This window comes from Drosophila mauritiana, chromosome X (genome assembly GCF_004382145.1).
Source record: "Drosophila mauritiana strain mau12 chromosome X, ASM438214v1, whole genome shotgun sequence".
Lineage (NCBI taxonomy): Eukaryota > Metazoa > Arthropoda > Insecta > Diptera > Drosophilidae > Drosophila > Drosophila mauritiana.
This window is the reverse complement of record NC_046672.1, coordinates 11,351,749-11,364,730: the sequence shown is the minus strand read 5'-3', so window position 1 is coordinate 11,364,730 and position 12,982 is coordinate 11,351,749. Positions and strand designations below refer to the sequence as shown.

Below are 12,982 nucleotides of genomic sequence, written 5' to 3'. Positions count from 1 at the left end.
CAATTAACAAAAAATAAAACCCCAAAGCAAATAAAACGACTTCAATAATCAATGTATATATATATTGTCTAAAAATTATATGCCAAGAATAAAATATCTAAAAAAAAAAACTAAATATGTGAGTCCTATTATTATTGTTATTATTGACTTAAAAATGAAATATATATTTTACTTTAAATCAATTAAATGCCATTAAATATTGACTTACAAAGCGCTTATTAATAGGTAGTCTAGCTATCATCAAGTAAATTATAGTCGAAAATAAAAAATAAGTAAACATCTTGAGAAATATTACACATATTCATATAACTGTTTGTTTTAGGATATCCGGCTCCTTTTTTTTACTCCTTCTATAGTTGTCAAATCAAAGTATTTGGCACATAAATAACATAGTGAGTGTTATATATATATATATTCGAATTGAAATTCTATTTAGTTAGTAATTGAATCAAGTGTCGAGACAGTTAATTTGACAAAATCGTTCCCATTTATTTCCCGACCAAATGGGCAGGGATTTGACTTGGAAGAGATTCTCGAAGCAACCCAGGCGGGATCTGAAAAATGTGGATTAAGGTGGGTTATTGGGTAAAACGCAAGTGAACGTATGGCGACTGACCTGTGCAAGGCCAAACTGAAGGCGGACTTTGGACCGATCCCTGGAATCTCCTGCAATTGCTTAACGTTTCCATTGTTGAGCAGATCCAGAAAACATCTAGTATTATTGGCCATCCAGGCCTTGGGCGCAGGTTTCACTTTTCGCGTACGTTTCTTCTGCACTGCACCTCGAGGGCGTGGTATCGCATCCGTCTCGTTTTTCACAACAACGGAGGTGGCATGTTCCCGGATTCCCGCCAGCCGCGTGCTGCGCCGCAAATTCGTCACCTTGGGAATGGCGCCGTAGTTCTGCGAACGCATGCTATTCGCTAGACGCATGGAACGACGAAGGCATGGCTGCTGTGGCGAAGCCACTATTGTCTCCTCCATTGGCTGGATGCCGCTAAGTTCTCGCTGAGAGTTGGATGCCCGCAGACTGATGGGACTGATGGTGGTGTTGAACAGCTGGCAGCGTACAGTTGTGGGCACCGTGTTGGCAACAATTGACTGTTGGACCTTGGACGACTCCTTGGGCTCGGCCTCTTCGGCAATGCCCATTAGCGTGGAGTTCTGGCTGCTGGCTTGTCTGGTCTCAAGCCCTGTTGGAGGAGGCATTAGATGCCTATCCTTATCGCTACCGCTATGGAAACCCAACAGACTAAGGCTGTTGTCCGTGATGTGTATGGACGAGAGTTCCAGCGTGGTCTCCTCCAGCTCCAATAGCTCGCGAGCCCTACGGAGAAAGATATGGGAGGATTAGAGCATGTTCGCTTTGCGTCCATTCCGCGTTACTCACCTTTTCTTGGCTTTGGGCGTCATGCCAAGTTCGGAGCGAGTTCGATGGAGCACGCCGCTCAGCGGCTTGGTCGTGCTATATTTGGAGTTCGGAACAACTAGGCTGTTATGATTGGCGGCGTTGGGCTTGATGGCCGTCGAGGTGCATAGCGCTTGGCGGAGGATGTGTGTTGTCCGTGCGGCCAGCGATTGCTGCAATCAGAGCGAGATGGGTGAATGAAACTCGAGTAACTGCATCGTTCGACTTGCGGTCAGTGCGGTTGGGATGGGTTCGGTTCGGTTCGGTATGGTTTGGTTTCTCTATATAAACAATCCACACTCGCGGCGATGGCGTAGTGTGCCATGGAACAGCCCAGTGAGAAGACGCAGGAGGCGAAGAAGGGCGAGAATGAACAGAAAGATCGCCAAAGTCGGGAAGTTATAGAAGTGGCATCCGATCAAGGAAATTCGCCAGACTCAACAGAAAGTAATCCAGATGTCGAGAAGTCACCTAAACGAATTGATGTTGAGAAACCAAAGGAGGAGGACTCAAATAACAGCGAAGAAGTACCGGATTTAGAAGATGGTCGTGTGAAAAGGGATGAATGGGTGGCGGAGTTGGACAAACCGGAAGTTGCTGAAGTGGAGCACATTGAAAAACAACTAGCCGAAGAGATTGATTCGAAAGTAATCGACAGACCGGAGCTCAAAGGCATAGAGGAGCTTGAGGAAAGTATTCCCCAGTTGAATCAAACATTTGGTGATAAGTTGTTGGAAGGAGATAATGAGCCTGAGGCGAAATCAAAGGATGAGCTGGCAGAGAATGCGGACAGAGAGAAGATAGCAGAAATCTCAGCGAGTGAGATTCAGCTCACTGGCAATCTAGAAGCTCCAGATCCAGATCCACATGAAGACAAACCAGATGAACGAAACGAGAAGGTGAATAGAGAGCACCCAGACAGGGTGGAGAATCCTGTAGAGCAACAAAAGGACGCAGCCAAGCCAGAAGAAGATCTGCCCAACGAGCAGGTAACACAGTTCCTTCGCCAACTGGTCAGCCAGATGTGGCCCGAGCTGGGCGCCAATCCGGAACTGCGTCTTGAAAGGGCGAGTGCCAAGGGCGACAACTATTTGGGTGTGGTGTGGCGCCTACAGGCGGCCTCCGATTCGAAACGCAGCCTGGTGGTTAAGCTGCCGCCACAGAATCGCGTGCGCCGCAAGCAATTCTTTGCACGACCATGTTTCCTGCGCGAGACGGCAGCATATGAGGTTTTTCTGCCGCTGACTGCGTTGATGCAGGATAAGTGGAAGATAACCGGAGATGATCGTTTCCGGCAGCACGCGCTCTGTTTTGGAACTCGCCAGGATGAGCCCAACGAGTGCATCGTACTGGAGGATCTAACCTGTGCCGGCTTCTCACTGCACAATCGCTTTCTCGACCTACCCGTCGAGCATGTGCGTCGCGTTATGCTTACCTATGCCAAATTACATGCTATATCATTGGCCGGGAAGCGGCAGTTGCCCGAGAGAATGCAACAACTGCAGCAGCTGGTGGATATCTTTGAGCAGCGACGCGATGATCATGCCTTGGGTGTCTACTTCGAGAATCTGAAGGGAAGCGCCCTATCTGCACTGCTCGCACCGGCAGATGATGCATACAGAGTTCGTCTGGAGGCGTATTTCGCCAGGGGATCGTACTTTGAGCTGCTGCTGCCTTTGGTCAGCGGATCCAATTGCGAACCCTTCGCTGTCATCTGCCACGGCGATTGCTGGAATAACAACATTCTCTACAAGATTGCAGAGCGGGGAGATCTCGAGGACGTGCGCCTGATCGACTGGCAACTGATGCGCTATGCCTCGCCGGTCACCGATCTAGCCTACTTCCTCTTCACCTGCACATCGCGGCGATTCCGGCAGCGGCACCTCGAAAGTATGCTCGACGATTACTACGAAGAGTTGGGCCAGCAGCTGATTAGGTAAGTGAAAGTATGAGAATCCTAGAGCTTAAACTATTGTGTTGTGTTCGCAACAGACTAGGCGAGCGGGTGGAGCAACTTTTTCCCCGTCCTGCATTCGATGAACAGGTGGCTACCAAAGCGGCTGTGGGCCTGCTCCTTGCCATGATGGTTCTACCCATTGTAACGATGCAGGGTCAGGATGTGCCCGACCTTCAGGCGATCAGCGAGCGCATCGAGGCGGGGGCCACAACGGATCTCCATGGAGCTGGTTTCCTGGGCGCGGGCAACGAGGCTACTTTTAAACAGCGTATACGCGAGGTGATCCTCGACTGTGTGGACTTTAACTACATATAGATGGCTCACCTTCTGGCGCGCCACTTGCATCGGATTCAGGCGAAGCTTCTTGGCACTGGTGCCAAAACGCAGGGTGGACAACGTCTCGCTGAGATCGCATCGATGCGGACTGATGCAGGCCAGAAAGGTCAGATACGACTGCGCGGTTAGCGACGCTGCAAAGAATTAAAAAGGGAAGAAGTTGCAGTTAATATTTATAGTAGTCACTATGCTAATCAATAAAGGCTTGAACCCAAATGGTTCCATTAACTAATTGAACATGGGACGATCCCAAACGGAGCACTTACCCTGCAGAACTGTGGTAAGGACGCTGTCGCGGTATGGTATAACTGTGTGTCCCGCCGCCATGGACATCACAACCTTGTTGATGCTCAACAGGCCCAGATTGATGTTGACGCCCTCCTGCCTGGCCACGCCCTCGTGCCCAGTTCGCCGCACGCCCTCCGAACCGGCCAGATCCACAATATTCATCCGCGAGTGATGGGTTTTACTCTTTACATGAATGGTGACTATGGCATGGGATCGCGAACTATTGGAATTCATATTGGTGGGACGAACGCGTCGATTGCCAGTGCCCAGCTCCAAGATTTGATTCAGATCCGCCTGGCTGTGCAATGGAAGGCAGGTGCATCGCTGGCAACGCGCCGCCACCATGGGCATATGTGGCGTGGAGCCCAGCAGATCGAATGGTTTCTCATTGTAGATCTCTATGAAGGAGGCGTACACCTGAATCGCGTCCTTGTTGTTTTCCTGCCGGGCGGTCACGCGCTCAAAAATGTCGCTCAGGGCGCGAGGCAGAATACCCAGATGCTCGGGCAGTATCTGTAGAGGATTAAAAGCGATAGATCATAGGGTAAGGTTTATGCCACTGTGTTTTTGAGTGATCTCGTGCCGAGGATCAACCGATGGCTAAACCAAAAACCCACCTTATCCGGAGGAGTCATGCCCATCGAGTAGCTCTTGCCCGTTCCCGTCTGGCCGTAGGCGAGTGCGGTGCACTGGAATCCCTCGAGCAGCTTGTCCACCAGCGGCAGGATCAGCGCCTGGTACATCTCATCCTGGCTAATGGTCGCGGGAAAGGCGTGATCGAAGTAGAATTCATTCTGCTCCACCATTAACGACTGCAAAGCGAGATGGCGGTCATATACCGTTAGATATGCACATAGCCAATGGTGGGGCACATACCTTTCCGTCGCTCCATGGTGGAAACTGGACGACGCTGGGCTCCCGACGCCCCAAGAACTGGCGGTACGGCGCCTCGCGGACCGCAATCCGAACTGCGCTTAATTTGGCGCCCTCCATGCAGATTGATGGATTGAAGTTGTTTGAATAATGCACAATTAGCTTGCATTCACCGTAAGTATTTTACTTTTTTAACGAAGCCAAGCGTCATTTGTATTTCAAATTGCGATTTTGGCAGTGTGACCGTCGCGGCAATAACATTAAAAACTATCTGGGTTGGTGTCATGGATATTTACATTGAGGCTTGTGACCTTGCTTTCGGTACGTGTATATTGTAGGGGCTGCCTCTATTTTAAACATAAGCTGATGTTAAGCGATTTAATCTTGCCGAAATACTGAATACAACTTAACTTGTTTTGCAAACATATCCTGCACAATGGCATCTAGAATTCCAAAACTTGAATGCAATTCGATTGGGATTTAAGAAACAAACTCAACGAGATATGACATTCCATATTTGGGTAATTATTTCGAATGTTTTGATCAAAATACCAAATATTTTTTTCACAAAAAATCTGGGAAAATATTTTTGGCAAAAAAATGAAATTTCAAATTGGCTTTTTTGGCTATAACTTGACTAAAAATGGTCACAGAGCTAAAAGGAGTACCATTTTGTACTCCTTACAACCAATACTAACAACCCCTTTCACTTTTAAACTGATTTTGTAAAATTAATTTTTGGCCAAATTTTCGCATTTTTTGTAAGGGGTACCATCATCAAAATTTGCAAAAAATTGAAACCTCCTAGAATTCCAAAACTTGAATGCAATTCGATTGGGATTTAAGAAACAAACTCAACGAGATATGACATTCCATATTTGGGTAATTATTTCGAATGTTTTGATCAAAATACCAAATATTTTTTTCACAAAAAATCTGGGAAAATATTTTTGGCAAAAAAATGAAATTTCAAATTGGCTTTTTTGGCTATAACTTGACTAAAAATGGTCACAGAGCTAAAATGAGTACCATTTTGTACTCCTTACAACCAATACTAACAACCCCTTTCACTTTTAAACTGATTTTGTAAAATTAATTTTTGGCCAAATTTTCGCATTTTTTGTAAGGGGTACCATCATCAAAATTTGCAAAAAATTGAAACCTCCTAGAATTCCAAAACTTGAATGCAATTCGATTGGGATTTAAGAAACAAACTCAATGAGATATGACATTCCATATTTGGGTAATTATTTCGAATGTTTTGATCAACATACCAAATATTTTTTTCACAAAAAATCTGGGAAAATATTTTTGGCAAAAAAATGAAATTTCAAATTGGCTTTTTTGGCTATAACTTGACTAAAAATGGTCACAGAGCTAAAAGGAGTACCATTTTGTACTCCTTACAACCAATACTAACAACCCCTTTCACTTTTAAACTGATTTTGTAAAATTAATTTTTGGCAAAATTTTCGCATTTTTTGTAAGGGGTACCATCATCAAAATTTGCAAAAAATTGAAACCTCCTAGAATTCCAAAACTTGAATGCAATTCGATTGGGATCTAAGAAACAAACTCAACGAGATATGACATTCCATATTTGGGTAATTATTTCGAATGTTTTGATCAAAATACCAAATATTTTTTTCACAAAAAATCTGGGAAAATATTTTTGGCAAAAAAATGAAATTTCAAATTGGCTTTTTTGGCTATAACTTGACTAAAAATGGTCACAGAGCTAAAAGGAGTACCATTTTGTACTCCTTACAACCAATACTAACAACCCCTTTCACTTTTAAACTGATTTTGTAAAATTAATTTTTGGCCAAATTTTCGCATTTTTTGTAAGGGGTACCATCATCAAAATTTGCAAAAAATTGAAACCTCCTAGAATTCCAAAACTTGAATGCAATTCGATTGGGATTTAAGAAACAAACTCAACGAGATATGACATTCCATATTTGGGTAATTATTTCGAATGTTTTGATCAAAATACCAAATATTTTTTTCACAAAAAATCTGGGAAAATATTTTTGGCAAAAAAATGAAATTTCAAATTGGCTTTTTTGGCTATAACTTGACTAAAAATGGTCACAGAGCTAAAAGGAGTACCATTTTGTACTCCTTACAACCAATACTAACAACCCCTTTCACTTTTAAACTGATTTTGTAAAATTAATTTTTGGCCAAATTTTCGCATTTTTTGTAAGGGGTACCATCATCAAAATTTGCAAAAAATTGAAACCTCCTAGAATTCCAAAACTTGAATGCAATTCGATTGGGATTTAAGAAACAAACTCAACGAGATATGACATTCCATATTTGGGTAATTATTTCGAATGTTTTGATCAAAATACCAAATATTTTTTTCACAAAAAATCTGGGAAAATATTTTTGGCAAAAAAATGAAATTTCAAATTGGCTTTTTTGGCTATAACTTGACTAAAAATGGTCACAGAGCTAAAAGGAGTACCATTTTGTACTCCTTACAACCAATACTAACAACCCCTTTCACTTTTAAACTGATTTTGTAAAATTAATTTTTGGCCAAATTTTCGCATTTTTTGTAAGGGGTACCATCATCAAAATTTGCAAAAAATTGAAACCTCCTAGAATTCCAAAACTTGAATGCAATTCGATTGGGATTTAAGAAACAAACTCAATGAGATATGACATTCCATATTTGGGTAATTATTTCGAATGTTTTGATCAAAATACCAAATATTTTTTTCACAAAAAATCTGGGAAAATATTTTTGGCAAAAAAATGAAATTTCAAATTGGCTTTTTTGGCTATAACTTGACTAAAAATGGTCACAGAGCTAAAAGGAGTACCATTTTGTACTCCTTACAACCAATACTAACAACCCCTTTCACTTTTAAACTGATTTTGTAAAATTAATTTTTGGCCAAATTTTCGCATTTTTTGTAAGGGGTACCATCATCAAAATTTGCAAAAAATTGAAACCTCCTAGAATTCCAAAACTTGAATGCAATTCGATTGGGATTTAAGAAACAAACTCAACGAGATATGACATTCCATATTTGGGTAATTATTTCGAATGTTTTGATCAAAATACCAAATATTTTTTTCACAAAAAATCTGGGAAAATATTTTTGGCAAAAAAATGAAATTTCAAATTGGCTTTTTTGGCTATAACTTGACTAAAAATGGTCACAGAGCTAAAAGGAGTACCATTTTGTACTCCTTACAACCAATACTAACAACCCCTTTCACTTTTAAACTGATTTTGTAAAATTAATTTTTGGCCAAATTTTCGCATTTTTTGTAAGTACCATCATCAAAATTTGCAAAAAATTGAAACCTCCTAGAATTCCAAAACTTGAATGCAATTCGATTGGGATTTAAGAAACAAACTCAACGAGATATGACATTCCATATTTGGGTAATTATTTCGAATGTTTTGATCAAAATACCAAATATTTTTTTCACAAAAAATCTGGGAAAATATTTTTGGCAAAAAAATGAAATTTCAAATTGGCTTTTTTGGCTATAACTTGACTAAAAATGGTCACAGAGCTAAAAGGAGTACCATTTTGTACTCCTTACAACCAATACTAACAACCCCTTTCACTTTTAAACTGATTTTGTAAAATTAATTTTTGGCCAAATTTTCGCATTTTTTGTAAGGGGTACCATCATCAAAATTTGCAAAAAATTGAAACCTCCTAGAATTCCAAAACTTGAATGCAATTCGATTGGGATTTAAGAAACAAACTCAACGAGATATGACATTCCATATTTGGGTAATTATTTCGAATGTTTTGATCAAAATACCAAATATTTTTTTCACAAAAAATCTGGGAAAATATTTTTGGCAAAAAAATGAAATTTCAAATTGGCTTTTTTGGCTATAACTTGACTAAAAATGGTCACAGAGCTAAAAGGAGTACCATTTTGTACTCCTTACAACCAATACTAACAACCCCTTTCACTTTTAAACTGATTTTGTAAAATTAATTTTTGGCCAAATTTTCGCATTTTTTGTAAGGGGTACCATCATCAAAATTTGCAAAAAATTGAAACCTCCTAGAATTCCAAAACTTGAATGCAATTCGATTGGGATTTAAGAAACAAACTCAATGAGATATGACATTCCATATTTGGGTAATTATTTCGAATGTTTTGATCAAAATACCAAATATTTTTTTCACAAAAAATCTGGGAAAATATTTTTGGCAAAAAAATGAAATTTCAAATTGGCTTTTTTGGCTATAACTTGACTAAAAATGGTCACAGAGCTAAAAGGAGTACCATTTTGTACTCCTTACAACCAATACTAACAACCCCTTTCACTTTTAAACTGATTTTGTAAAATTAATTTTTGGCCAAATTTTCGCATTTTTTGTAAGGGGTACCATCATCAAAATTTGCAAAAAATTGAAACCTCCTAGAATTCCAAAACTTGAATGCAATTCGATTGGGATTTAAGAAACAAACTCAACGAGATATGACATTCCATATTTGGGTAATTATTTCGAATGTTTTGATCAAAATACCAAATATTTTTTTCACAAAAAATCTGGGAAAATATTTTTGGCAAAAAAATGAAATTTCAAATTGGCTTTTTTGGCTATAACTTGACTAAAAATGGTCACAGAGCTAAAAGGAGTACCATTTTGTACTCCTTACAACCAATACTAACAACCCCTTTCACTTTTAAACTGATTTTGTAAAATTAATTTTTGGCCAAATTTTCGCATTTTTTGTAAGGGGTACCATCATCAAAATTTGCAAAAAATTGAAACCTCCTAGAATTCCAAAACTTGAATGCAATTCGATTGGGATTTAAGAAACAAACTCAACGAGATATGACATTCCATATTTGGGTAATTATTTCGAATGTTTTGATCAAAATACCAAATATTTTTTTCACAAAAAATCTGGGAAAATATTTTTGGCAAAAAAATGAAATTTCAAATTGGCTTTTTTGGCTATAACTTGACTAAAAATGGTCACAGAGCTAAAAGGAGTACCATTTTGTACTCCTTACAACCAATACTAACAACCCCTTTCACTTTTAAACTGATTTTGTAAAATTAATTTTTGGCCAAATTTTCGCATTTTTTGTAAGGGGTACCATCATCAAAATTTGCAAAAAATTGAAACCTCCTAGAATTCCAAAACTTGAATGCAATTCGATTGGGATTTAAGAAACAAACTCAATGAGATATGACATTCCATATTTGGGTAATTATTTCGAATGTTTTGATCAAAATACCAAATATTTTTTTCACAAAAAATCTGGGAAAATATTTTTGGCAAAAAAATGAAATTTCAAATTGGCTTTTTTGGCTATAACTTGACTAAAAATGGTCACAGAGCTAAAAGGAGTACCATTTTGTACTCCTTACAACCAATACTAACAACCCCTTTCACTTTTAAACTGATTTTGTAAAATTAATTTTTGGCCAAATTTTCGCTTTTTTTGTAAGGGGTACCATCATCAAAATTTGCAAAAAATTGAAACCTCCTAGAATTCCAAAACTTGAATGCAATTCGATTGGGATTTAAGAAACAAACTCAACGAGATATGACATTCCATATTTGGGTAATTATTTCGAATGTTTTGATCAAAATACCAAATATTTTTTTCACAAAAAATCTGGGAAAATATTTTTGGCAAAAAAATGAAATTTCAAATTGGCTTTTTTGGCTATAACTTGACTAAAAATGGTCACAGAGCTAAAAGGAGTACCATTTTGTACTCCTTACAACCAATACTAACAACCCCTTTCACTTTTAAACTGATTTTGTAAAATTAATTTTTGGCCAAATTTTCGCATTTTTTGTAAGGGGTACCATCATCAAAATTTGCAAAAAATTGAAACCTCCTAGAATTCCAAAACTTGAATGCAATTCGATTGGGATTTAAGAAACAAACTCAACGAGATATGACATTCCATATTTGGGTAATTATTTCGAATGTTTTGATCAAAATACCAAATATTTTTTTCACAAAAAATCTGGGAAAATATTTTTGGCAAAAAAATGAAATTTCAAATTGGCTTTTTTGGCTATAACTTGACTAAAAATGGTCACAGAGCTAAAAGGAGTACCATTTTGTACTCCTTACAACCAATACTAACAACCCCTTTCACTTTTAAACTGATTTTGTAAAATTAATTTTTGGCCAAATTTTCGCATTTTTTGTAAGGGGTACCATCATCAAAATTTGCAAAAAATTGAAACCTCCTAGAATTCCAAAACTTGAATGCAATTCGATTGGGATTTAAGAAACAAACTCAATGAGATATGACATTCCATATTTGGGTAATTATTTCGAATGTTTTGATCAAAATACCAAATAACAACCCCTTTCACTTTTAATACATTGGTTATGAGCATAACATAACAGCACTCTGTTAACGCGCCACCCTTGCCAGCCCTGGCCTGCGCTGCCACCCTATTTGATCATAGATAATCATAGCAAGCGCGGATGATCGGTATTGCCAACTTATCAAAACTGGAACAAGAACTAACGAATTTGATCGAAAAAAAGGCAGTTAAAACGGTATTTCCAATGTCAATTTAGTCTTTATTTGATATATGTAATTCAAGTTTCAATTCTGGTCACCCTGAAAACCAAGGTGGCAGCCCTAAAAGCATCTCGAATTTCCGTTACTTTTAGCGCCAACAAAATGGCGGCAATGTTGGAAGTGAAACATTTAAACAAATGTTTTTCATAAAGCAGTTAAGTAGTATTACCATCTCGCTCTAAGCCAGCACGGTTCGCCTTCTCTTTCCTTTCAAGATTCATATACGAGAGAGATCGCCTCTCTATTGCCATCTCGCTCTAAATAGATCTGTGTTATTTGGCAATTGTTAAGTTTCGTATAACATTTCACTAGTTATATGAAATTTACCAATTTATTTAGTATTTTGACTGGTTAAGGCGCGTAAAACATTACTCATATATGCATATATATTTGCTTAATTTGCAACATTTTACACGTCTTTTAAGACTTCAGTTTGCATTGCGACTTGTACAATGTTGCGTTCCAAGATACATGTTTCTTGTCTTGTATTATATAGTATTGTGTATTGTATTTCATTCATTTTGTTTTTCAGCTTGACAAACGTGTCAACCATGAAAACAATTCGCTTTTTGATTTCCAAATAGTCGTACTCATCTCACTGTCCGTAAGACAATTAAACTTAAACATTTTCGACTGTGCGGAAATCGTTACTCTTATGATTTTGCTTCGGAGAACGTTTCGCACCATTATCAATGTGATTCGAAACGATCTCTAAAGCTATATGTAACACCAATTTACCCTTCCGATGGCCATCCGAGCTACCTAAACGAAAGAGAAGAGGATGGAATTAGGATTGTCGTGAGCGCAACGTGTCGGATAATCTAATTCAATGGATGCTATACTGGTTGGATTTGGATCTATGTTTTAATTTTATTGGAGAGGATCTCGGAAGTACCGCACTCACTTGTAGATAGTTGGTGACTGGAATGGAAAAGCGAGGGAGAATTGGACGGATGTTATTAATAGGTCACCACCATTTTGCTGCCACAATTCGAGTTCAAGTGTGTATACGTTGCACTGCGCGGAGTACTCACCAGCTCGATGGGAACTGTACCAAGTGGATGGAACTTTCTAAACACCCCGAACTTACGTTCCTTTTTCGTTAAATTTATGCTGAGTGCAAGGCAATCGGAGAAAGACAAGAGCAAAATGCCAATTGAATGCGTAATCAGTGTGTATGTATACCAGAAAATAATGAACTCAACTGCAAACGTGTTTTTCAGTGTCTTTTGGATCAAAGGAAGTGTAGTTTTTAATTTAGAAATAATAGCAACCAAACTAATACCTCTAACTAAAGCTCTTTTTGTTTCGCTTACCTAAACGCTGGATTTATGATATAAAAAGTAGCCCTAGCTTAGAGTGACCAGGCCGCGAATGCCGCAACATCTAGCTCCTCTAGCCCTTGATATCTTCGAGTTTTGGCCACACTAATGCCTGCAAAAATACCAAATAAAATATAATGGGAACAGCATGAATGCGAAAATAGCGGGATTCCAAAACCGTTCCAATTGCAAAATACTCTTTTGAATAGTATAAGCTAATAATACCCAAACTAATTTC

General features: G+C 38.8%; 2 protein-coding genes and 1 long non-coding RNA gene across 9 annotated transcripts; 1 reads left to right on the top strand and 2 right to left on the bottom strand.

Moving 5' to 3' along the window:
- Window positions 1-399: 399 nt before the first annotated feature.
- On the bottom strand, window positions 400-5,117 carry LOC117147444 (kinesin-like protein Nod). Its single transcript, XM_033314326.1, has 7 exons — window positions 4,866-5,117; window positions 4,607-4,801; window positions 3,968-4,502; window positions 3,690-3,835; window positions 1,391-1,581; window positions 617-1,327; window positions 400-554 (listed from the first exon to the last, which is right to left on the bottom strand). The coding sequence occupies exons 1-7, from the start codon at window positions 4,980-4,982 to the stop codon at window positions 449-451; spliced, it is 2,001 nt and encodes a 666-aa protein (XP_033170217.1). The 5' UTR covers window positions 4,983-5,117; the 3' UTR covers window positions 400-448.
- LOC117147445 lies at window positions 1,688-3,917 on the top strand. The gene is made up of 2 exons (XM_033314327.1): window positions 1,688-3,344; window positions 3,401-3,917. The coding sequence occupies exons 1-2, from the start codon at window positions 1,732-1,734 to the stop codon at window positions 3,678-3,680; spliced, it is 1,893 nt and encodes a 630-aa protein (XP_033170218.1). The 5' UTR covers window positions 1,688-1,731; the 3' UTR covers window positions 3,681-3,917.
- Window positions 5,118-11,400: 6,283 nt separating the features above from the next.
- Window positions 11,401-12,825, bottom strand: LOC117147819. Of its 7 annotated transcripts, none has more exons than XR_004459874.1 (5): window positions 12,739-12,753; window positions 12,628-12,648; window positions 12,457-12,535; window positions 12,327-12,343; window positions 11,401-12,184 (listed from the first exon to the last, which is right to left on the bottom strand). It is a non-coding gene; the product is annotated as an uncharacterized LOC117147819 (long non-coding RNA). The 7 variants fall into 7 exon arrangements; XR_004459875.1 differs by lacking the exon at window positions 12,739-12,753 and adding an exon at window positions 12,708-12,724; XR_004459872.1 differs by lacking the exon at window positions 12,628-12,648 and having other exon boundaries at window positions 12,739-12,825.
- Window positions 12,826-12,982: the final 157 nt, after the last annotated feature.